We start from the raw sequence: 24,202 nt of genomic DNA, 5'->3' as shown, positions 1-24,202 counted from the left end.
ATATGATCTCTCATTAGAATATTGAGTTGTGAAGTAATTACCTAACGTAAGCCTTAGAACCCACGGGCGAATTGAGTCGACCGGTTTGACTTGTTGACTTTAGTTGACTTTGACTTGACCGGAAATTAACGGTTGTCACATCATCCCCCCGTTAGAGGGAATTTCATCTCGAAATTTGAATTTAGGCAAGGAGTAGGTATGAACAATCGAGCCAAGAAGTGGGGATACTTCCTAATCGACTGATTCTCGCGCTCCCAAGTGACTCCAGGTTCTTGGTTAGTATTCAACCGAACCTTCACTAATGGGAAGCGACGTTGCTTTGTCCGCTTGACCTCTCGGTCCATGGTCACTACGGTTCTTCCACGAAGGTGAGGCTCTTGTGGAACTCGATCTCATCAAGGGGGATTTCAAGAGTCTCGTCAGATAGATACTTCTGCATGTAACACCCCGAGATTCAGGTGCATATCTTTCATCCTTGTTCTTTATTGAATTGTCATGTTTGGTCCTTGAGTGGAGGATGTGTAGCAAGTGAGTACGCTGGGCGTACCAAAAGGGTACGCTGCGTGTATTCACGCGCTTAATTTGGACGCGGGGTCGCCAAGGTACGTTGGGCGTACCTAGAGTTACGCCGGGCGTACCCGGCCCAGGTGTAAAAACCCTAATCCTCATTGTGCACTATTTAAAGGGTGTTATGGCTCATTCCTTAGCCTCCATATCAGTAAGTGAAACCCTAAAAGAGAGCCCCATCATTCTTAGTGTGTAAGAGTGTTGATTTGAGCTTGTTGGTGCTTTAGTGGCTTGGTGAAGAAGGAGGAAAGGAGATCTTGGAGGCTAAAGCTTGAGGTGCCATTTTGGATATGAGATCTACTGAGGAAAGAGCTACTCTTGGAGGTATAAAGCTCAAAACTTTCCTCTTCTTTTGGTTGTTGTTGTATGTGTCCTTTTTAGGGCTAAAAACCCCAAAGGTGGAGACTTTATGAGTGTAAAGTGCTACATGGTCCGAGATCTGTCCCTTTTCAGTGTTATTAGTGATGTAGAGCCATAAAGTTCCCATCTTGGATGTTACTTTGGAGTCATGCATGTGTTTTATGCCTTCTAGAGTTGAAGGTTGGATCATTTTGGGAGTTAGTGACTTGTTCAGCCATGCAATGGCTTAAAGTCATCAACTTTATGGATTAAGGGGCTTAGAAGGGGTCAGATCTAAAATATGGACGTAGGTCTTAACTGTTTAAGACCTCAAGAGCAAAAGGGCTGAAGCAGGGGAGTACGTCGGGCGTAATCCCTAGTACGCGCCGCGTACTGGGTGGTGCTCCCCGATTCTGTGGTGCAGCCGGGTACGCCCATCGTACACATCTGGTACGCGCAGCGTAACCCGTAGAGTTGACTTTTGGTTGACTTTTAGGGTATGGTCTAATGTGGGGCCTTTGAGCTATGAGAGGGGTAAAATGGTCTTTTACCCTTCTGAGAGTGTCATAAGAGAGCATAGTCTAGCCTTGAGAGTTATATTAAATAGAATGTTATTTTCATATGATTAGGCGGAGGCTAGGCCAGCGTTTACCGAGTCAGAGATTTACCGAGATACCCGAGGCGAGTCTTCTCACTATACTTTACCTAGTGTGGTAACAGAGTTAAGAGACAGAGTATTATAGAGTTATATGCCAGTGTGATTTCATGTTATTATGAGTTGTGATTTATTGTGTTATGTGATATGCATGATTCAGAGTTACAGAGTTGGGACTTTCGGGTCCCTAGAGTTAGGGTCAGAGGGCCCACAGAGAGTTGGGGCTGGAGGGCCCCACTGAGACACGTTGACCAGAGGGTCAACAGAGTTACAGCCTCGAGTGGCTATTATGTGATTATTGTGGTATTTTGGGGGAACTCACTAAGCTTATGCTTACAGTGTTCAGTGTTATGTGTTTCAGGTACCAGTGATGACCGCGGGAAGGCGTCGGCTTGATTCGTACACACATATGGGATTGGATGTATTTTGATCTTGGGAGAAATTTGTGAATTAAAAACATGATGTTATGAGATTTTATGAATGAATGGTTTTATTTAAAATGTGTTTTCAAATGTGAAAAATTGTTTTAAATTTTACGGCGTTACAAGTTGGTATCAGAGCCTAGGTTTGAGGGATTCGGGTGCACCTTCGGGCGTATTTGAACTCAAACCGAGGATTTGAGAAAATTTTTACAAAACAAGTTTTCAAAAGAAGAACTTGCGAGACAAACATAGCAGAGTCGTGTGTACGAACAGCCAGCGCCCGAACGGTGATTTCCCAAAATACCATTATTATAAGTGATGTGAGATATGTTGTGCTATGATATGCATGCTAGAGTAGACTAGGTATTCTTATTAGGACTAGAGTGGCCTGATATGTGATGCCTGAGTCTAGGAGTCTTGTTGCTATGAATATTTCAGAGTGATTAGGTAGGAGCGAGGATATTGTGAGAGATCTGTTTGCGAGTATCATATGATTAGAGAGAGTAGAGTGCTTGGGATTTGGGACTCTGAGAGGAGGACTTGGGGTGGATGCTGATGCGGTATGGACGGTAGTATTGGGCCCGTACTACTGAAGACACCGGGTCAGTGCACAGTCCAAGTAAGAATCTTTGGAGTACCAAGGAACAAGTAGGATGGAGTACTCGAGTGTGAGTATACTCGAGTGAGTCCCTAATATTATTCTTATGTTGTATTTCAGAGAGAGAGAGATCATGGTTGGGACTCGCCAAGCATCAGGGACCAGTGATACGAGAGATGAGGAGATCCGTAGGATCATCCAGGAGGAGGTGGCTGCGGCCATCAGGGCAGAGATACCAGAGATGTTCGGGTCTATCAAGACCACGTTGATAGAGACATTTGATGAGAAGTACGCTGCTCTTTCTGAGGCTGCTATTGCTGCAGCTACTGCAGCTATAGCTGCGAGGAGGCCGCAGGGTGGTGATGCGTTGCTGTTCCGAGAGTTCAGCAACACAAAACCATCGGAGTTTGACGGGACCTAGGACCCGATTGCGGCGATGAGGTGGATTTCAGACATAGAGGGGTGTTTCTTCACTTTCTCATCTCCTGAGCATTTGAGAGCCCGATTCGCGCTGAACCAGCTTCGCTTGGGAGCGAAGGACTGGTGGAAATTTGTGACGGTGCACTACACGCCAGCTGAGCTTGTAGCAGTGACCTGGGAGAGGTTCACTGCTATGTTCCGAGATGAGTACATTCCCCAGGTCGAGAGGGAGTGTTTGGCCCAGGAGTTTCCGACCCTCAAGCAGGGTACTGAGTCTGTTACGGTGATCACAAGGATGTTTCATGAGCGGGCGATGTTCTGCCCAGAGCACGTGTCCTCCGAGCAGGTACGTATGAGTCGATATTTGAGCATTCTGAGGAGGGACATATGTGAGTTCGTGGCAAACTCGACATACCGGATATTTTCCGAGCTTCAGGCAAATGCCCGGAAGAGGGAGATAGAGCTGGAGACTCAGGCTAGGGAGTAGGCTGAGTCTCATGGGAGGGATCGGCGACCGGTGCAATCTCAGCCGGTAGCCAAGTGGGCCAAGCCCGCCGATTCGAGATCAGGGAGCCAGAGGGGCCGCACTTATGGCAAGTGCGGCAAGAGCCACGACGGAGTGTGCAGAGCAGGGCCTTGCTACAAATGTGGCAAGGAGGGGCATATGGCCAAGGACTGCCCCAAGGGGTTTGCAGTATGTTTTCACTGCAACCAGACTGGACACCGGAAGGCAGAGTGTCCGCAGTTGTGGGGATCAGCACAGGGAGCACACCAGGGATCTGCCCCTGCTGCCATCAGAGCTACTGAGAGTTGGCCAGTGAAGGCCGAGGCGCCGAGGGCACGAGGGAGAGCCTTTCAGTTGACCGCGGAGGAGGTCCGCGTAGTGCCCGATGCCGTGGCTAGTATGTATTCTTTCGTGTATTTATTTTGATGTTGAGATATTGTGCTTATATTATGTTATGCGTATGTACTTTTCTTGTGAATTCTGTACCTGCCTTGGTGTTATTTGACTCAGGTGCGAGTCGGTCTTTTGTATCTGTGGCTTTTAGTCAGCATATCAGTGTTAGTCGTGAGGCGTTGAGTCGGCCTCTGAGAGTTTCCATAGCTGACGAGAGGGTGATATATGCCACAGAGGTGTTCCGAGGGTGTGTATTCGAGATTTTCGGTGTTGAGTTCCCGATTTATTTGGTTCCTATTGCGATGGGTGATGTCTGTGTCATTGTGGGCATGGAATGGTTGAGCCGATTCGGTGCATTTATCGACTGCGAGCGACAGCTGGTGACCATACGAGACCCTAGTAGGGGAGTTCTTACGGTGTACGGCGAGGGTACACGTTCTGGGTCAGCGTTTTGTTTGGCCGCTAGACTGAGGCAGTGTCTACAGCAGGGCTGTAAGGGCTTTGTGGCATATGTGATGGATATGCAGGTTGATTCAGAGAGACTGAGGTCAGTTGAGGAGGTTCCGATAGTGCGTGAGTTCCCGGACGTATTTCCAGAGGAGTTGCCGGGTGTGCCTCCCGTGAGGCAAGTGGAGTTCAGTATCGATTTGGTTCCGGGGGCCGCGCCTATTGCCAAGGTGCCCTATCGTCTTGTACCTCCAGAGATGCAAGAGCTATCCTCGCAGCTTCAGGAGCTGTTGGGAAAGGGATTTATTCGGCCGAGCAGCTCGCCGTGGGAGGCGCCTATCCTTTTTGTCAAGAAAAAGGATGGTTCACACCGGATGTGCATCGATTACCGGGAGTTGAACAAGCTGACGGTCAAGAACCGTTACCCGTTGCCGAGGATCGATGATTTGTTCGATCAGTTGCAGGGAGCATCTTGGTTCTCCAAGGTCGATTTGAGGTCGGGGTATCATCAGGTAAGGGTGCGAGATGAGGATATTCAGAAGACAACGTTCAGGACTCGTTATGGGCATTATGAGTTTGTGGTGATGCCTTTCGGACTCACCAATGCCCCGACAATGTGCATGGATCTCATGAACAGAGTGTGCAAGCCGATGTTGGATAGGTCGGTGATCGTGTTCATCGATGATATTTTGGTGTATTCGAGATCAGAGAGCAGCATGAGGAGCATTTGAGGGAGATCCTCGGAGTACTGAGATCGGAGAGGCTTTACGCCCAATTCTCCAAGTGTGATTTCTGGTTGCGAGAGGTCAAATTCCTAGGGCACCTTGTTAACCAGAAGGGGATATTGGTCGACCCGGCCAAAGTGGAGGCAGTGATGAGTTGGGAGGTGCCGAGGTCACCGTCCGAGATCAGGAGTTTCTTGGGGTTGGCAGGCTATTATTGGAGATTTATCAGGGATTTCTCCAAGATTGCCGTGCCACTCACCAGGTTAACCCGGAAGGGTGTTGCTTTTTCATGGGGACCAGAACAACAAACCTCCTTTGAGACGCTTCGCCAAAGGTTATGTGAAGCCCCAGTGTTAGCCCTCCTAGAGGGGATGGAGGACTTTGTGGTGTATTGTGATGCATTGATTTTGGGGTTGGGAGCGGTGCTGATGTAGAGAGGGCATGTGATAGCATACGCATCGAGGCAGCTGAAGCCTCATGAGACGAGGTATCCCACCCACGATATTGAGTTGGGGGCAGTGGTGTTCGCCCTCAAGATTTGGCGTCACTATCTGTACGGGGTTCAGTGTACGATATACACGGACCACAAGAGCCTGAAGTATTTGATGGATCAGCCCAACCTAAACATGCGACAGAGGAGGTGGTTGGATGTGGTCAAGGATTATGATTGTGAGATCCTGTACCAACCAGGCAAGGCTAATGTTGTAGCCGATGCACTGAGCCGCAGGGCGGAGAGCACCCCGTTGCAAGATGTATGTTTGAGATTGACCGTGATAGCTCCGGTGTTGGACGCCATTCGTGGGGCACAAGCTGAGGCTGTGCAACCTGAGATGCAGAAGAGAGAGCGAGTTGTTGGGTTGGTATCGGAGTTCGTTACCGATGGCCGGGGGCTTATGACATTTCAGGGGCGTATCTGGGTACCGTTTGTGGGAGGGACGCGAACCATTTTGATGGAGGAGGCTCATCGGTCGAAGTTCTCGATCCATCCTGGAGCCACTAAGATGTATTTAGACCTGAAGAGGGAGTATTGGTGGCCATGTATGAAGAGGGATGTCGCGTGGTTTGTTGAGAGGTGCTTAACCTGCCGTAGGGTTAAGGCCGAGCACCAGAGACCGCATGGTAAGTTGCAGCCGTTGGAGTTTCCCGAATGGAAGTAGGAACAGATTACCATGGATTTTATCACCAAATTGCCAAGGATTGCTAGGGGAGTCGATGCAATTTGGGTGATTGTGGACAGGTTGACAAAGAGAGCCCACTTCCTTGCTATCAGTGAGAGCTCATCCGCAGAGAAGTTGGCAGAGATGTACGTGAGGGAAGTGGTATCACGACATGGAGTGCCGATCTCGATTGTCTCAGACCGAGATGTGCGTTTCACTTCCAAATTCTGGAAGAAGTTTCACGAGGAGTTGGGTTAGGCTGCATTTTAGTACCGCATATCACCCCCAGACTGACGGACAGAGTGAGCGGATGATTCAGACGCTCGAGGATATGCTCCGGGCTTGTGTGTTGGATTTCAGGGGGAGTTGGGACACGTATTTGCCCTTGGCAGAGTTTTCCTACAACAACAACCATCATTCGAGCATTGGTATGCCACCCTTTGAGCTGTTGTATGGGAGGAGGTGTCGGACTCCCATTTGCTGGGGTGAGGTCGGGCAGCGTGTTATGGGTAGTATAGAGATTGTGTTGTAGACGACTGAGCAGATACAGCAGGTCAGGTAGAGGTTATTGACTGCTCAAAGTCGTCAGAAGAGTTACGCGGACAGGCGCTGGTCCGAGCTCGAGTTCCAGGTCGGCGACTTTGTACTCCTGAAGGTCTCTCCTTGGAAAGGAGTGATTCGATTCAGGAAGAGGGGCAAGTTGGGGCCCCGTTATATCGGTCCTTTTCGGGTGATTGCAAGGGTAGGCAGGGTAGCCTACCGGTTGGAGCTACCTGCAGAGTTAGGTCAGATCCCAAAGGTGGAGACTTTATGAGTGTAAAGTGCTACATGGTCCGAGATCTGTCCCTTTTCAGTGTTATTAGTGATGTAGAGCCATACAGTTCCCATCTTGGATGTTACTTTGGAGTCATGCATGTGTTTTAAGCCTTCTAGAGTTGAAGGTTGGATCATTTTGGGAGTTAGTGACTTGTTCAGCCATGCATTGGCTTAAAGTCATCAACTTTATGGATTAAGGGGCTTAGAAGGGGTCAGATCTTAAATATGGACGTAGGTCTTAACTGTTTAAGACCTCAAGAGCAAAAGGGCTGAAGCAGGGGAGTACGTCGGGCGTAATCCCTAGTACGCGCCGCGTACTGGGTGGTGCTCCCCGATTCTGTGGTGCAGCTGGGTACGCCCATCGTACACATCTGGTACGCGCAGCGTAACCCGTAGAGTTGACTTTTGGTTGACTTTTAGGGTATGGTCTAATGTGGGGCCTTTGAGCTATGAGAGGGGTAAAATGGTCTTTTACCCTTCTAAGAGTGTCATAAGAGAGCATAGTCTAGCCTTGAGAGTTATATTAAATAGAATGTTATTTTCATATGATTAGGCGGAGGCTAGGCCAGCGTTTACCGAGTCAGAGATTTACCGAGATACCCGAGGCGAGTCTTCTCACTATACTTTACCTAGTGTGGTAACAGAGTTAAGAGACAGAGTATTATAGAGTTATATGCCAGTGTGATTTCATGTTATTATGAGTAGTGATTTATTGTGTTATGTGATATGCATGATTCAGAGTTACAGAGTTGGGACTTTCGGGTCCCTAGAGTTAGGGTCAGAGGGACCACAGAGAGTTGGGGCTGGAGGGCCCCACTGAGACACGTTGACCAGAGGGTCAACATAGTTACAGCCTCGAGTGGCTATTATGTGATTATTGTGGTATTTTGGGGAACTCACTAAGCTTATGCTTACAGTGTTCAGTGTTATGTGTTTCAGGTACCCGTGATGACCGCGGGAAGACGTCAGCTTGATTCGTACACACATATGGGATTGGATGTATTTTGATCTTGGGAGACATTTGTGAATTAAAAACATGATGTTATGAGATTTTATGAATGAATGGATTTATTTAAGATGTGTTTTCAAATGTGAAAAATTGTTTTAAATTTTACGGCGTTACACTGCAAGTTCGGGACGTGTCGGGTAGAATGTACTTTACAAAGCTCGCGGGAGTAGATTGAAGTAGCGAGTTACAGGGCTGATTCTGACAAGAATCTTGAAAGGGCCTAATTATCCTGGGTTTTAGCTTTCCACGCTTTCCGAAGCGTACTAAGCCTTCCCAGAGTGAGGCTTCCAGAGGAATTTGGTCTCTTATTCTGGAGTTCGAAAGGTTTCTCCCTCTTGGTTCTCTTCCCAAAAAAGGGTTGCTCCCTTTAGGGTCAAAGTCGTAAGGGGGGTTCCGTAATTTGCGAGAAGTTCTAAAGGAACTAAGGCAGTAGGTCAGCGAGACCTAGAAATTCGGCGTATTCCCGTCGACGCCTCTGGTGCTGACTGTTTCTCCATGGTTTTGATTTACTGAAAGGGTCCTCAAGAATTTCCACATTAATAATAGTGTGTCTTAGGAATTTGACTCTTCAATTCCAAAATTCGTATCTAGAGAACTTCGGGTAAGGTTTCTCTGATCGTATTGTTTCCGCGGTTTGTTGTAGCTGCTCTCCTTGGTTTCCTTCTTACTACGAGGGTAGACAAGAAAGTCATTTACAATGAAAATGACGAACTGATCCTAGTAAGAATGGCATATCCTATTCATTAAGTTCATGAATACTGCGAGCGGGTTGGTCCTATCCGAGGGGTATCACTACGGACTTACAGCGTCCGCATCGAATTTGGAGGATTGTCCTCGGACATCCTTCTCCAATACTCATGACTGGTGATATTCGGATCTCAGGACCATTTCTTGAAGGGTACCTCGTTCCTTGCGGTTGGTCGGCCTATTTGTCTATGCGAGGCAGATAGTAAAGGTTTCTACTGGAGATATTGTCGGGGCCTCTGAGGCGATGGACCTACAAGCAATTTGTCTTTCTATTTGAAGAATAAGACCGGAGCTCTCCAGGGTGAGAAGCTTGGTTCTTCAATTTCATTGTTGAGTAGTTCGACAGGTTTGTCCTGACAGTTCTTGTAGCTCGGTAGGAAGCATGTGGGTTTGGTTTACGCGACTAGGCCTTTTCGGATGGTAGGACATTCACTCGTCCTCTTGGGCAACCTTGGACCAAAGTTCATGGCAGGACTCGTACCTGGTCCATCTATCATTAACTTGCGCATATAAGTTGTATGTGCTTAAGATTGGCAAGACAGTTGGATGGGTGACTCTGGCCCAAATCCACAACCAGACATGGAACAGGAAATACGGCGGAAGCACACATCCAATGTCCGTAGAATCCTAATTATACATTATCCTCGCGTATACACGTAGTAGTGGTAGACTAACCTTATCCGTCCCAAGCTTCTGTGCTTGAACCTTGTCTGCTACATGCATGACATTCCCGAAGGTCTCCTGTAAATACTTGTGATAAGGTTTCGGGAAGTATAACACTCCTCTGGTGCGTGTTTTGGATTTTCACAGTGAGAGATGACCCGGAGGTCCGTGCTGGACGTGTTTATGGGAGACAAGGGTTTCGATATTCGGTGGGTTAGGTGAAGTGTCCTTTTTTAATTGTTAAATCGGGAAGATGAGGACTATACCAAATGAAACTGAATGGTGACAACTGAATCTTTTTAGATAACATGTGTTAAGCTGTATTCATAAGATAAGATCACTAGTGTGATAGAGTATCTTGTGTTTCTTTTCAGGGTGTTCCGTTTTGTTTGATATTGTTATTACTGTAGATGATTCATACCACAGTGTCTAGCACTGGTAGTGGGTGTGTTTCGATAGCCAGTAATGATACATCCCTGACAGGTCTCCCTACGATCAAGCAGTATATGAACGTCGTATGTAAGTTGATGTTGGTGAAATTGTCGAGTGGGTGGCCCCACTCAATTCCTACTACTAGACATGGAATAGGAGTCAGGATGGAATTATTTGTTTCAAGACTTTAGTATTTTGATTATAACTAACCCCGATGTATGTACAAATTCATCACATCTTACAGGTAATGGTCCTAAGGTCATATATGAATGTCTTTGGTTTGATTTGAATGAGAGAGTATTTTAACTACTTTAGAAAGACGGGGACTTTAGCAAGCATACCAAATTCATTACAAACATATGGTACTTAAACGTTTTTGTTGTTGGAAACATTACAAAAGTCCTAATATGGTTCCCTGCTGCTCCTGCTGGTGTGTTCATCACACTCCTCCTGCTTCCCCGTCATCTTTCTCGGTTGGACACTCTCTCTTGAAGTGTCCCGTTTCACCGCATAAGTAGCATACTAGGTCTACCTTGGTGCTGGTGATTGAAGGGAGATGCAGGGTTGGCGCCTTGCTAGTTGTTTGGTTGCCTCTTGGTGTAGACATAGCTCTGTTCCACGATGAAAAACGACTTCGTTAATGGAAATGATTATCTGAAGTGCATCCTTACGATTTTTATTCACGCATATAAATTTTTGCACATTACTGTACTATTCGCATTCTTGGAGAGATTTGGGAGAGATTTCACATTCATGGAGAGATTTGGGAGAGATTCTCGATAAAGCGAGATAGAGTGAAAACGATTGAGTGAGGTTTCGTGTGTGGCATTTGCGAGTGTCCGACTTCGCAATGCAAGGTCTGTAAACCCCGTTAAGCCTTGTTTAAGGATCTTACACACTCCCGATGAGTATGCAACATTGTTTTATCGGTTTGGTTCGCCACTTACCACAGTTTTAGGTTAAGGAGATCTAGATGTACGTACTTTTCGATATATGATCTCTCATTAGAATAGCGAGTTGTGAAGTAATTACCTAACGTAAGCCCTAGAACCCACAGGCTAATTGAGTCGACCGGTTTGACTTGTTGACTTTAGTTGACTTTGACTTGACCGGAAATTGACGGTTGTCACAGTTAGGTTTTCCCAAGCAGAGTGTTGAAGGCAGATTGCAGGAGGGTTGGTCGTAGAGAAACTTCGACGATGAAGTTTAGTTTAAGTGGGGGAGAGTTGTAACACCCATAATCAGAAAGACCAAGAAAGGAAAGGAAAACCCTAAGTCAAGGGGGTCAACTCGTCGAGTCCAGGGTGGAACTCGACGAGTCCGAGCGGGATCCGGGTCGAAGAGTAAGTGACCGACTCGACAAGTCGGAGAGTGGACTCGGCGAGTCCGGTCTGGATTGGGACACCATAAATCCCGGACTTTGGGCACTATTTAAGCGTCTTATTCTCTCCATTTGGGTTCCTTGGAGCCTCTCTCATCCATAAACTAAAACCCTCAGCCTCCATTGTTGCATATTCAAGTCTCTTGCCAGTTTTGGGTGATTTGAAGGAAGAAGGAAGGAACGAATCATTGGGGCTTCAAGGATTGGATTTAGATCCAGAGTTTGGGTCACCTTTCAGAGTTATTGAAGGTATTAAGTCATTATTTTCACCCTTCTTTATCTAGATCTACCTTGGTTATGAGTTTTGGGGATTTTATGCCATGTTTAAGAACCATTTCGAGTTAGAAGCCCAGATCTGAAGTTGCTACTTCAGATCTAAGTGTATCTTGGCCTAGAAAATCATAAAGCATCAGTCTATGGGTTGGTTGTTAAGCCTCTTTGTCTTAAACCCTAGTTTGTAGTGTTTTGAGCCTTGATCTCCTTAGTTATACGTAAAGTTTGCAACTTTACGTGGGGAATGGACTTTGAATGTATGGATCTATGATTTGGAGCCCCTGCATGGCTCGAAAAGCCACTGGATGGATTAAGAACTGGAGCAACTCGGCGAGTCACATGGGTGGACTCGGCGAGTTGGATGAATATGGGCAGGAACTCAGCGAGTCTGTTGAAGATTGCCGGGGAGTCGGCGAGTCTGTTCTTGGACTCAGCGAGTCAAGTCGCGAAACCCCAAACCCTTCAAGTTAGGACTCAGATCAGTGAGTTGAGTAGGAACTTAGTGAGTTGGACAGGTCAGGACTCGGAAATCGGTAGACTCGGCGAATCAGGGGCTGACTCGGCGAGTCGAGTAGCGAATGAAAGGATTCTGAGCTAATGAACTTGGCGATTCAGTAGTCAGACTCGGTGAGTAGGGTTGACCTGGAAGGTTGACTTTGACCAGAGTTGACTTAGTTGACTTTTGGAGAACAGTTAAGGTAAGTGATATATGTTTTGATATTGGTAGCTTTGGGAGTTAGTGAAGCAGCGGTTCAGGGAATTGTCAGTCAGCATCCATAGGGGTTACCAGCAAGTTCAGCAGTACGCGGTGAGTTTCCCTTTGTGTGAATGGGTCTACGGCCACAATGTCGGCCCATATAGTTATGAGTAGGAAGACCCGGGGGTTAGCCCTAGGCGCAATATGCTAGAATAATATTCAGGACCAAGGTCCAATGATAACGGGCGGGTGCCCAAGGAATGGTTTATATGATAGTTTATACTTGTTGTTTGTGTGATACATGTATGTGCCTGGTAGGGAGGTGAGTGTGGGCGAGGTCCCGTATCTCACCAATAGCAAAGTGTAGACGGTGTTCCATATCTCATTAGCAGCAGAAGAAGGGCGAGGCCCAAGTTAGGGAAAGAGTGAGTGTGGGCTGGGCCCGTATCTCACTATCAGTAGGAGCGTAGACGGGGTTCCATGACTCATCAGTAGCAGGACAAGGGCGAGGCCCAAGATAGGTGAGGCCTCAGGACAAGATTTATTAGTATATGTTAGCTTATGTGTTGTGATATGCTTATGTGTTAGTATATGTTTACGGGCGAGGCCTAGGGACAGGCGAGGCCTAAGTGAAACAGATTTGTATCCGAGCGGGGCTCGTAGCCGGGCGGGGCCTGGAGCGGCGGGGCCGTTGTAGCGGGCGAGGCCCGAAGTAGCGGGCGTGGCCCAATATATGTTGTATGTGTTTATGCAGGGTATGTGGTAGATTGGGGAATTCACTAAGTTACGTGCTTACGGTTTTCAGTTTTGGTTTTAGGTACTTCCGGTAGTGGAGGGAAGAGCTCGGGGTGATCGCATGGCACACACCATAGATTAGTCAGCCTAGGATGTTTTACTCTGATAATGAACATATGTTTTGGAATTTGTTACTCGGATTTTGTTATGGATTGACAAATATGTTTTAAGTATTTTTTTTATAAAAGGAATTTTTAGTCTTGAAAATTGGGACGTTACACATGTAATTAGACTATCACCAAAAAAAATAATGAATCCACTAATACTTCTTTTAGATTGGAGGCAAGAAGCCCAATCAGAATCACACGAAGCTCTTAATGAAAAACTCATCACTGTTTTTCATGAACGATCCTTGATTTGGATCATTGTTAAGATATTTGAGGACATGCATAGTTGCTTCCAAGTGAGGAGATCTAGCATCCGTCATGAATTGGCTAAGATGCTGGACAGAAAAAGGCCAAATCAGGTGGTGTCGACTAGGAAATTTAATTTGCCAACCAATCTTCTGAATACTTCCAGATTTTCTAAACGATCTCCTTGAGAAAAAGTAATTTCTGATTTGATGTAAGGGGACAAACTGTATTTCCAGAGCAATTAAACTTCTTTAGCATTTCTAAAACAAATTTTCTTTGAGTGAGAACAATCCCTTGGGTAGTATACAATATCCCATTTCCCACAAAGAAATTAAGATTTCCAAGATCCCTGATCTTGAAAGTTGAATCTAGAAAAGCTTTTTATTGAATGATATCCTCTTTGTTGTTTCCATTTAGCATAATATTATCTACATATACATCAACAAAGGTAACATGACATCCTATATTCCTAAAGAATAAGGAGTAATCATTCTTGGAATTTTGATAACCAATATTCTTTAAAGTAGAAGAAAGTCTAGCATGCCATTTTCTTGACGGCTGCTTGAGCCCATATGGTAACACTCATTGTTCATGTAAATTTCCATTTTTAACCCTACGTGAAAAACTTATGCAAAATTCACCCTTATGCCATGTGTACTTGGGGCATACTCATGACATAGCTCACTTAAAGAGATGCATTTTTTAAGCGTATGTTGGGCGTACTCTTTGGTATGCAGGGCGTACGTCGCCAGTGGGCAAACCGTAATTTTTGGAGTTTGAGGTCTATTTAAGCATCATTATCTTATCAAATGTAACGTCCCAAAAAGGGTAATAAAAATTTTCATTTAAAAGTCTATCAAGTCATTCATTAAATGTTCAAACCATATCAAGTCATAATATTTAACACAACAGAGTACAAATTATTTCAAATGCGGAAATCATGAGGGGAGGATGTTATTCCATCACACCAGACCCTTCCCTTTCAAACCGGAAGTACCTGAAACCATAAACATAAACTGTAAGCACAAAGCTTAGTGAGTTCCTCAAAATACCACATACACAAAACATATAAGTGTCATGGGCTACCCCTATGATCTTTCCTTGTAATGTCGAGGACCAAATCCCGGTCTTACATATGAGTATCATGGGCTACCCCAATGGTCTTTCCTTGCAATGTTGAGGTCCAAATCCCAATCATACATACAAGTCCTAGGGGCCAGATCCTGGTCTTTCATACAATTACCAGGGGTCAGATCCTGGTCATTCATATAAGCATTATAGAGACAACTAGAATACCATATAACAAGTAATGGGCCAACATTGGTGTCTTCGAACCATGGATATATTGAGAAAACTCACAGATAAATAAGAAAAACGAATAGCACGCCGCTCCGAGATCAACTCTACCAATCACCTTAATAAATTCGATGGCACAATCTCATCATAAATGCCAAATTACCTAAAATACCCCTAGTTCAAACCCTAGTAAAATTCTAGGTCAAAGTCAACGGTCAAGATGGACCCTCCACATCGTGGCCTTCAAACGACAAAACAGATGCAAATCCCCTAGTTGCCACACCATGGCAAAATAAGCCACGACGTAGTGACTTGATCCACAATGTCTTAATGCGTTAAGATTAATCCTTCAATTCCAAGGGTTCCAAGGTCCTGATCTGATCGTCTCTAATGTAGAAAAGGGTAAAGTTGCCACCATTATCACTTGAGATCCATCAAGAGGTCTAAATCTCAATTTTTAGATCCAAAAGGCTAAAGAGTGGCATAGACTCATCAAGAACCACTTAATTCCTTGAGTCTCAAGCTCATCTGCTCCAGAAGAGCTTATAACACCAAAACCATCCAAAATATTTGATGCTTTTTATACTTACATGTCCAATGCAAGTCTTGGACTCAACCTAGGTCAAAAATGGGGTTTGATGGCCAAAATCTTATGTATGGCACAAACCATCCATCAAACTTCAGACCCAAACCATGAACTAATCCGAATGATCCATAGATTCATAAAGTTGCAACCTTTATGAAGTCTCTCGATCCCATTGAACAAGATTAAGAATAAATGGGACAAAATACAAGATCTAACACTCTATAATCAGAAAGCTTCGAACTTGGGGACTTACAAGAGTCCAAAAGATACACACTAAGATGGTGAGATGGTTGCTTGTTGATTCCAAGTCTAGAACTCACCTCCTTCTTCTTCTAATCTTCAAGAATCGACACCAAAAAGCAGAGTTAGGGTTTTCTTGGAGGCTTCAAGTGTGTGATGGAGGATGAGGGTGAACAACCATAGCCATCACATTCCCCTAAATAGGGTACAAGCCCCAGAAATTTAGGGTTTCTTATTAAACAACTGCTACGCCGTGACGACCATTTAAAATCCGTGACCCATCAACCCTCACAACGTCGTGGGATGCCTTCACCACGACGTGGTACCACCCAAAATACAAAATTCATAAATCTTAATTACATCCAAGGGTTTGGACGTTACATCAAAACCCTTTCCCTTATTAGCATCTATCTCCAAAATCATCCCTTGCAAACCCTAATCCACTGTGTGAGCATTTTGAGCTTAAGAGTGCATCTTTGGTGTTCTTGAAGGAAGAAGAAGGAAATGGAATCATCTTGGAGGCTAAAGGCATCTTGGATCCATAAGTGTTTCACCTTCAAACATCATTTGAAGGTATAAATCTTAGAACTTGATGAGTTATTTTCTTAGATCTTGCTAGTCTAAAGTTAGTGTACATTTTTGGTGCCATGGTTTGGTCTAGTGGAGTATGAGCTAATCTAGGTCCTTAAATTGTAGTTTTTTTATTTTATTTTATAGTTTTGAGCTCATGGATTCAGAAAAAAATGAGAGCTTGGACACTCTTATTAAGCCATGCAAGAGTTTTGGAGCTTTGGATGACTTTTGGACCAAGGGTTTTAGTTTATACCCTCTTCTATGCATGCAAATGGATAAAGTCAGAGACTTTATCCATTAAGACTCCCCGTTTTTACCTGGATATGTGGTATGGTGTTTTGGCTTAATAAAATAAGGACTTAATGATGATTTGGGGATTCAACATTGGTACGTTGGGCATACTAAGAGGTACACTCTGTATACCAGGTTTGGAGCCCGTAGTTTGAGAAGGCACCCTCTACGCTGAGTGTAGATGGGAGTACGCAGGGTATACTCAACCTAAGTGGGACCCTTAATTTTTTGACCTTGAATTTGACTAGGATATTGACCAAGTTTGACTTAGGGGTATTTTGGGTATTTTGAGTAGTAGTTTGAGATTATGTCACTGTTTTTTGTATAGGTGACCTGTAGAGTCAGCAGTTGGAGCTGTGATTTGTTCAACTACATTTTAGAATGTGAGGTGAGTTTTCCACACTGTAATTGTGGGTCGCATGCACTAATGATGGCCTACTGGATTATGTATCCTGGTATATTGGATTTAGGTTATGCTTGTGCTCACTGAGTATACGTTAGACTGGTAGATCTGTATGAATACCGGTATTTTTTGGTTATTAATTATTATTGTATATGTCGACATGTTATGGTTTGTTGGGTTGAGGTGGTCCTGCTTTGTGCTGAAGGCCAAGATATTCGGAGCGGTCTGGATAGACTAAAGGCTCAAGAGCAGGCCGAGTCAGGCCAAAGGTCCAGAAAGTGGTCTAGATAGGCTATAGGCCTTGCGAGGCGGTCCAGTTAGACTGAAGGCTCATATATGCATGCTGTTATCTGTATGGTACTTTGGGAGAATTCACTAAGCTTTAGCTTACAATTTGATGGTTATGATTTCAGGTACTTCAGAGGACAGGAGCAAGGTGAAAGCTTGATTGTGCACATCCTTCATATTTTATGATATTTGATTTTGGGATACTCTGATTTGCGATTATAACTTTTGGAAACTATGTTTTGTAAACACTTATGAATTTTGTTTGGTTTTGAAAAATTAAAAATTTTACCTTGATTTTTGGGATGTTACACATATAATGATTTTTGAAGTTCGAAAACTTGATTTGGATTGGACATCTTTAAACCGGGTAATGGTTTCATGTAGATCTCCATGCAAAAATGCATTACGCATTTCTAGTTGATACATATCCCATTCTTTCTTAACCGTAGTATCCATTAAAGCCTTGATTTTAGTTATTTTGACCACTGGTGAAAAAGTCTATGTATAGTTAATTCCATCCTTTTGTGTGAATCCTTTGACCACTAATCGCCCTTTCAACCATTCCACTTCACCACTGTCCTTGTATTTCACTTTATACACCCATTTACAACTGATGGGTTTCTTCCTTTAGGAAGATCAACAAGAACCCATGTGTTATTTGATTCCAAGGCTTCAAAATATTTGGCCATAGCTTCTTGTAATTCAGGTATTAATACCACCTCTTCAAAGCATGATGGTTCAGAAATTTGATCCATATTTTGAATCAATCGTTTTCTTTCTTGTGATAAGGTAGAAAAGAAAACATGTTTTGGTAAGGAATTATGAGTGACATGATGAGAACAGGATAAAAATGAATAACATTGAGGATTTTGGAAATTACAAGATCCATTATTGAAAATAAAGTCTTTCAAGTGGGCAGGAGTCTTGAGAGTTCCGATGGTGCATCTAAGAACATGTGGAGGATCTGTATGCACATGTAATGGTTGAGAATTATCATGAGGGGTATTTTGGGTATTTTTAGAAGTAGCATCCGAAATAGTGGGAACATTAATATAAAATTTAGATAAGTTGATCTCACATGGAATTAAGGGCTCAAAGGATGTTTTCTTATCAGAATATGGAAAAATATGTTCATAAAAGATGACATCTCTGGAAACAATAATTTTCTTCGTTGTCATGTCATTAATTTTGTATCATTTCTTGCCATATGGATAATCAATAAAAATACTTGGAAGAGCCATGGGCTTAAATTTGTCCCTGTTGTGTGATAAGGTGCTAACAAAACATAAACATCCAAATCTCTTCAAATCTGAATATGTAGGATGCTTACCATATAGTACAAAATAAGGAGAATTTCCTTTTAAAACTTTTGATGGAAATCTGTTTATCAGATGAGTGGCGTTAAGACACAGTCTCCCCAAAAACTTAAGGGTAGTTTTGACAGAAACATTAGAGCTCTAGAAATTTCCGAGAGATGTTTGTGTTTCCTCTCAACAACCCTATTTTGTTGAGGGGTATTCCTGCAACTTGTTTGATGAAGAATGCTTTGTTCTTGAAAAATGAAATGGCCTCATTACTTGATGCCAATTCATAATCGTTGTCTGATCTTATGACTTTGATGTTCTTGCCAAATTGAATTAGATTAAAAGGAGATGAGGTATGAATTGTACTTTGATCAATAGGTAACTTGTGTTGTCGAGCTGTAGAACATATATCACAAGAAAGATTAGAATTAATATTTTCATTGTTCAAAAGATTTAGAACTTTCAACTTGTACAATGGCAAATGCACATGCCTATTATGCCACAATAGAAATGAATTATTTATGGTAGCATTATTACAAATAGAAGTAGAAAAAATGACAGATGGATCTGAAGGGGTATTTGAATTAACAGAAAGTGCAATTGATCTGTTCTTGTTTTGGTTGGAATGATAAGAACCAGAGGCCTCTTCAGAGAAAGGCCTTGTTATAAAAAAACAAAACTTGGTTGAAAATATAACAAGAGATTTTAATTGCTGATTGACACAAGATTGAATTGGAAATGTGGCACATGAAGAACATTATGAAGAATAACATTCTCGGCAAGATAAGTGCTTCCAACTTTATAAGCACTCAATTGTTGTCCGTTAGGAAAAGTTATTTGATATGGAACTTTTAAAATTTGGATTTGAAATAAAAAGATCTATTATGACACATATGATCACTAGCCCTCGAATCAATAATCCAAGTAGTGTAGCAGTAACAAGACAATGACAATTAACTGGATTAATAATGACTGCTCTAATAGGGGTATTTTGGGAAAAAATGCACATTACCAACAAAGTTGAAGTTGGAATGATTCATATTGGAATTGTTTTGATTGACTTGAGATTGTTGATTTAAATTGGATGGAGTTTAAATGAAGAGTAAGTTACACGAATGGTCCATATGGTTTATGGTAATTTGCGTGTTTGGTCCCTAACTTATTTTTTTAACTCGGAAGGTCCCTACTGTTTGTTTTTGTTACGCGCTTGGTCCCTGTTTTACCTAAAAAATTCTATTTTGGCCTTGATTTTTTTAATTTATTTAAATAAACACATCCTCAACCCTTCATCTTACATTACATACCCCGCAGTTTTCATTATTTAAATAATAGTTATTTTAAGTAAGACAAGGACCAAGCGTGTAACAAAAAAAATAGTAGGGACCAAGCGCGTAAAAAATTAAATAGTAGGGACCTTCCGAGTTAAAAAAATAAGTTAGAGACCAAACGCGCAAATTACCCAAACCATAAGGACTATTCGTGTAATTTACTCTTAAATGAAATTGACATTTGTTGGAATGATGTGATGAGTTTGAGGCTGGCTTTGATGATAAGTATTCATTTGTACGTGAGTTTGCGATTCAGATCCTTTGTTGAAGTCGTTAAACATGGAAATGAATTGTTGATATTGTTGAAATTGCTCTTTTGAAAACTTGTTGAGCATGATGACCCTCACTATCATTATGAAAAATTGCATTAGCAACAATTTCTTTTCCTTTTGTGAACTTAAAATCTTTTGGAAAACCAATAAGACAGTAACATTTGTTGGTTGTATGATTAGATTTCTTACAGAAATTACATGTGGTGTTACTTTTAGATCTTTCCTTTCATAATTGTTCTTGACATGAAATGTACCAACCTCAATGTTCATAGCGACAAATTCAAGAAAGAAATTGGAAGATGAATTTACATCTCTTTATTTTTCCTCTTGAATTAAGAGAGCATAAGCATGTGCCAAAGTTGGATGTGGTTTCATCAGGCCCGGCCCTGACATTTCGGAGGCCTTGTGCAAAAACTAAAATGAGGCCCCATAAAAATTTCTTGTAAATATTATTAACTACATTTGCTACTACTAATTCAAAACATAAAGTTGCTAAAAACACATCTCATAAATTCACCACTACAAAATAATGTCTTCATCACTCATTAGTAATCAAATAAAACTGTAACACTCTTATAAAGAACTTTTCAAAAAAAAAAAAAACAACGCATTACTATTTTCTAAACATTGACCTTCTAGCATTTTTAGAAGAAAATTCATCTATGAGACTTTCATAATCAATATTCTCAAGAAACTCGTTCTCAATCGAAATCAATGCCAAAGCGTTTAATCTCTCTTGAGACATGGTCGAGCGTAAATAAAATATTAAAAGCTTTAGTTTTGAAAAGCTTCTTTCAGCTGATGCAACTGTAATAGGAACAGTCAACAATATTATGTATGCTAAACAAGAAACTGGATAAGTGTTCATCATTTTTAGGAAATTTAGTATTCCGTTAGCTGTATTGTGTTCAACCGGTAAATGTTTTTGTAACAACTCCAGTTCGTTGAATAAATCATCAGCATCAATGTCTGAGATATGACCGTTTTGCAGCCTCTTTTCTAGATTTTTGCAACATGACTTTAACTCGCTAGTATTCATTGACTTCAACTTTTTTGCTGTGAATTAGAAACCAAAAATGTCTTCATATTATTTGTATTGTTCAAACCTTCGCTCCAATGATCCAATAACTTTATCAACTATGTACATAAAATATTGAATCCTAAATGACTCTTGAGGTGAAAGTTCATATACCGACTCTGATGACCCAATGTCATTCTCATCAAAATGTCTTTTTTTAACAACTTTTCTTTTATTATTTTTCTCAACAAACACTAGATCAATTTCCAAATCAGAAGCTATAGCTCTCGCACAATCTAAAGCCTTCTCAATCCCATTCTCTCCATAGTCTTTAAAAAACTCAATAAGTGCTCCCACACTACTCATTAACTCATCAATTAGCATAGTTTCTTACCTTTTGGTGAGTTTATAAAATATAAAAACGTTGTCTAAAATTTATAAAAAAAAAACAAATTTGCATTTTTTTGGATATAGATATTTTCCTTAAATCGTTGATAAATTTTAAATTTATAATTAGATTTTGATTTTTGTTGATTTTTTTTTTCATAATTAAAACGCAACTAAAATTGGAACCAAATGTTACCGGACTAATTTTATTTATTGATAAAACATAAAAATAGATTTTACAAAAATACCAATACCATAATTATAAATTATCCTAAAAACCGGAGGCCCGGTGCGACCGCACCGCCGGCACCACCCGAGTGCCACCACTGGGTTTCATCATGAGAATGTTTCCTCTCACAGCTCCATATTCCCGATTTAATCACATGAGAAGCTTGATTTCAATTCATCCCAAAGTTTATTGAGCTTGGTGAAATAGGTGGCTAGATCATCCAATCCTTGAGATAAATCGGAAATTGACTTTTAAAGATGATAAAGTTTGGCTCCATTTGATTGACCAAATCGATCATCTAAATCCTTCTATATTTCCTTTGCTGATGAAGAGTATATAACGAATTCGGCAATATTGTTTGATAATACGTTCAATATTCAAGATGTAACCATATCATTACATATTTAATTACATAATGTATTTAATTTGATGCACCAAATTATTTTATTGACAATGATAAGCTAAAAAACTTCCACAAAATGTTACAACACACTAGGACTATAAAATGAAAGAAAAACTCTATCAAGTAATAAAAGTTTCTCCACACCTTGAGACCTCTATCACAATTCCTGGGATTAATATTCCAAATTCATATGGAAACCGTAATTATGAGATTTTATCTCTATCGCACACATATAATAATTTTTTCAAAATCTAACATCCGTCTTTATCCCTATTTTTCTCATCTTGTTATTTTTTATGAACGATAAATATTACCAAAAGTTTTGTAATTGTTACTTTGTATTCTAGTCATATTACATAAGGCAAGTATTGTATCCTAGACTCCTAGTTATCTTAGAATTAGGAAACATTTGTAGATAAATATGCTTGATATCAATGAGAATGGATCAAGAAACTTAACAATACATCTTTATAGTTTTTTCATCGTGAAAGAGGGTGGGTGTTACGCTTACTGTACCCTAACTTTTCTAGACCACCGCCTTCCTCCGCCAACCACCACCCGTGAATCCAAATGAGGATATTAGAAAAACTTCTCACCGCTGTTTTCCTCTACCTCTTCATCTTCACAGCACCATCCACAGCGCATATCGTATCTCTGAATCTCCAATCCAATAACCGACAAATGATCCCTTTATCTGATTTCGAATTTACAAATGCAGGTTATGTTTCCTTCGTGTTCACCTCCATCGCAGTCATCTCCACCTCATCACCTACTAATGCATCACATATTGGTTTCTTCCTTCAATCACATGATTATGATTTCTACCTGCATTCGCTTGAAACAAGAAACCAAGACATCTTCGAATTCCAACAAAACACTACTATTTGTCCCTTGGATTTCAAATCAAACTCATCAGTCCTCTTTACTTTCCAAAATCTTTCTCATGGTCCTCAGTTTTCCTTCAACAAATCGTTCCATGTAACATATTCCGGTATCAACTCACTCTTTTCATCAACTGCAACAACGAATCCCTCGTGACAATGGAGGGTCATGCCGAGCTTTACAACATCGATGATGGCAATGGCACTACCAAAAACTTTTTATCAGCCGGGCTAACACAACTCCGGTTTCTTTACATCATCTTCTCCTTCAGTTATTTAACTCTTCTAGGGTTTTGGATCTTAGTATGCTTCAAGAACAGGAGAATCTTTAACAGGACCCATTTACTAAAGGGTGGGCTGCTTCTTGTGAATTGTGTTCACTTTATGTGTGTTGCTGCGGATCTACATCATGTGAAGATGACAGGAACTGCTCATGGATTGGATGTTGTGTTTTTCATATTTCAGCTAATGACGGCTGTTCTTTTGTCCACCGTGATCGTGTTGATTGGTGCGGGATGGTTTTTCTGGAAGCCGTTTTTGAAACGAGAGGAAGAACTGGTTTTGATGATTGTGATCGTGCTTGAGGTTTGGGCTAATGTAGATCCAATAATGCCATGGGAAGCTGCTGTACCTTATAATAACAAAAACGGGTCGCTGGCAGATGTCATCTACTGCTTTGCTATTTACTTCTCCATAGCCTTGTCGAGTATCTTGTTGGATGAGATTCGTGAGACTGATTTGAATGGTAATAAGAATAAGTTGTGGTTATTTATGATGTTGACTATTGTGTATGTGCTCATTACGAAGCTTTTTCTTCTTGCATTGTCTACACGGTGGGAGGTTTATGTGGTAAAGGAGACCACCATTCTTGTGTTCTGTATGTCGATTCTTTACATTTTCAGGCCAGGTTATAGAGCGAGGATCACAAATGCTGCGGAGACTACTGGGCTTTCAACTTCCAACTCGATTTCTTGTTTTTATAGTCCTGTCTAGATTAGTTTGATTGGTTGTTTTGTGATTCATTAGCTAATAGCTATAGCTATGGTTGATTTTAGTACTTTGACTCCCATTGTAGCAATGTAGTTAAGTAGTTTAGCTTTGCACACTTAATCGCCTTAATTTATTTTTGGAGGGAAATCTATGAGGATTGAATTCGATAGACTTTCAACCTTTGTATTCTTTTATATTTGGAGTCACAAATTATCATGGATTTTGTATATCACAGACCATGAAACCGGTTACATATACTATTTGAAACTAAATTTTATGTGTAATTAAAAAAACTAAAATAAGAAATGCATGTGCCATT

The 24,202-nt window shown here is 41.8% G+C and overlaps 1 protein-coding gene across 1 annotated transcript; it reads left to right on the top strand.

Moving 5' to 3' along the window:
- The first annotated feature begins 23,052 nt into the window (after positions 1 to 23,052).
- Positions 23,053 to 23,886, top strand: LOC111914441 (protein CANDIDATE G-PROTEIN COUPLED RECEPTOR 7). Its single transcript, XM_023910182.1, has one exon. The coding sequence runs from the start codon at positions 23,053 to 23,055 to the stop codon at positions 23,884 to 23,886; it is 834 nt and encodes a 277-aa protein (XP_023765950.1).
- Positions 23,887 to 24,202: the final 316 nt, after the last annotated feature.

Source organism: Lactuca sativa, chromosome 3 (genome assembly GCF_002870075.4).
Source record: "Lactuca sativa cultivar Salinas chromosome 3, Lsat_Salinas_v11, whole genome shotgun sequence".
Classification (NCBI taxonomy): Eukaryota; Viridiplantae; Streptophyta; class Magnoliopsida; order Asterales; family Asteraceae; genus Lactuca; species Lactuca sativa.
The sequence above is the reverse complement of the archived record's forward strand: the minus strand, read 5'-3'. Positions and strand labels throughout refer to the sequence as shown.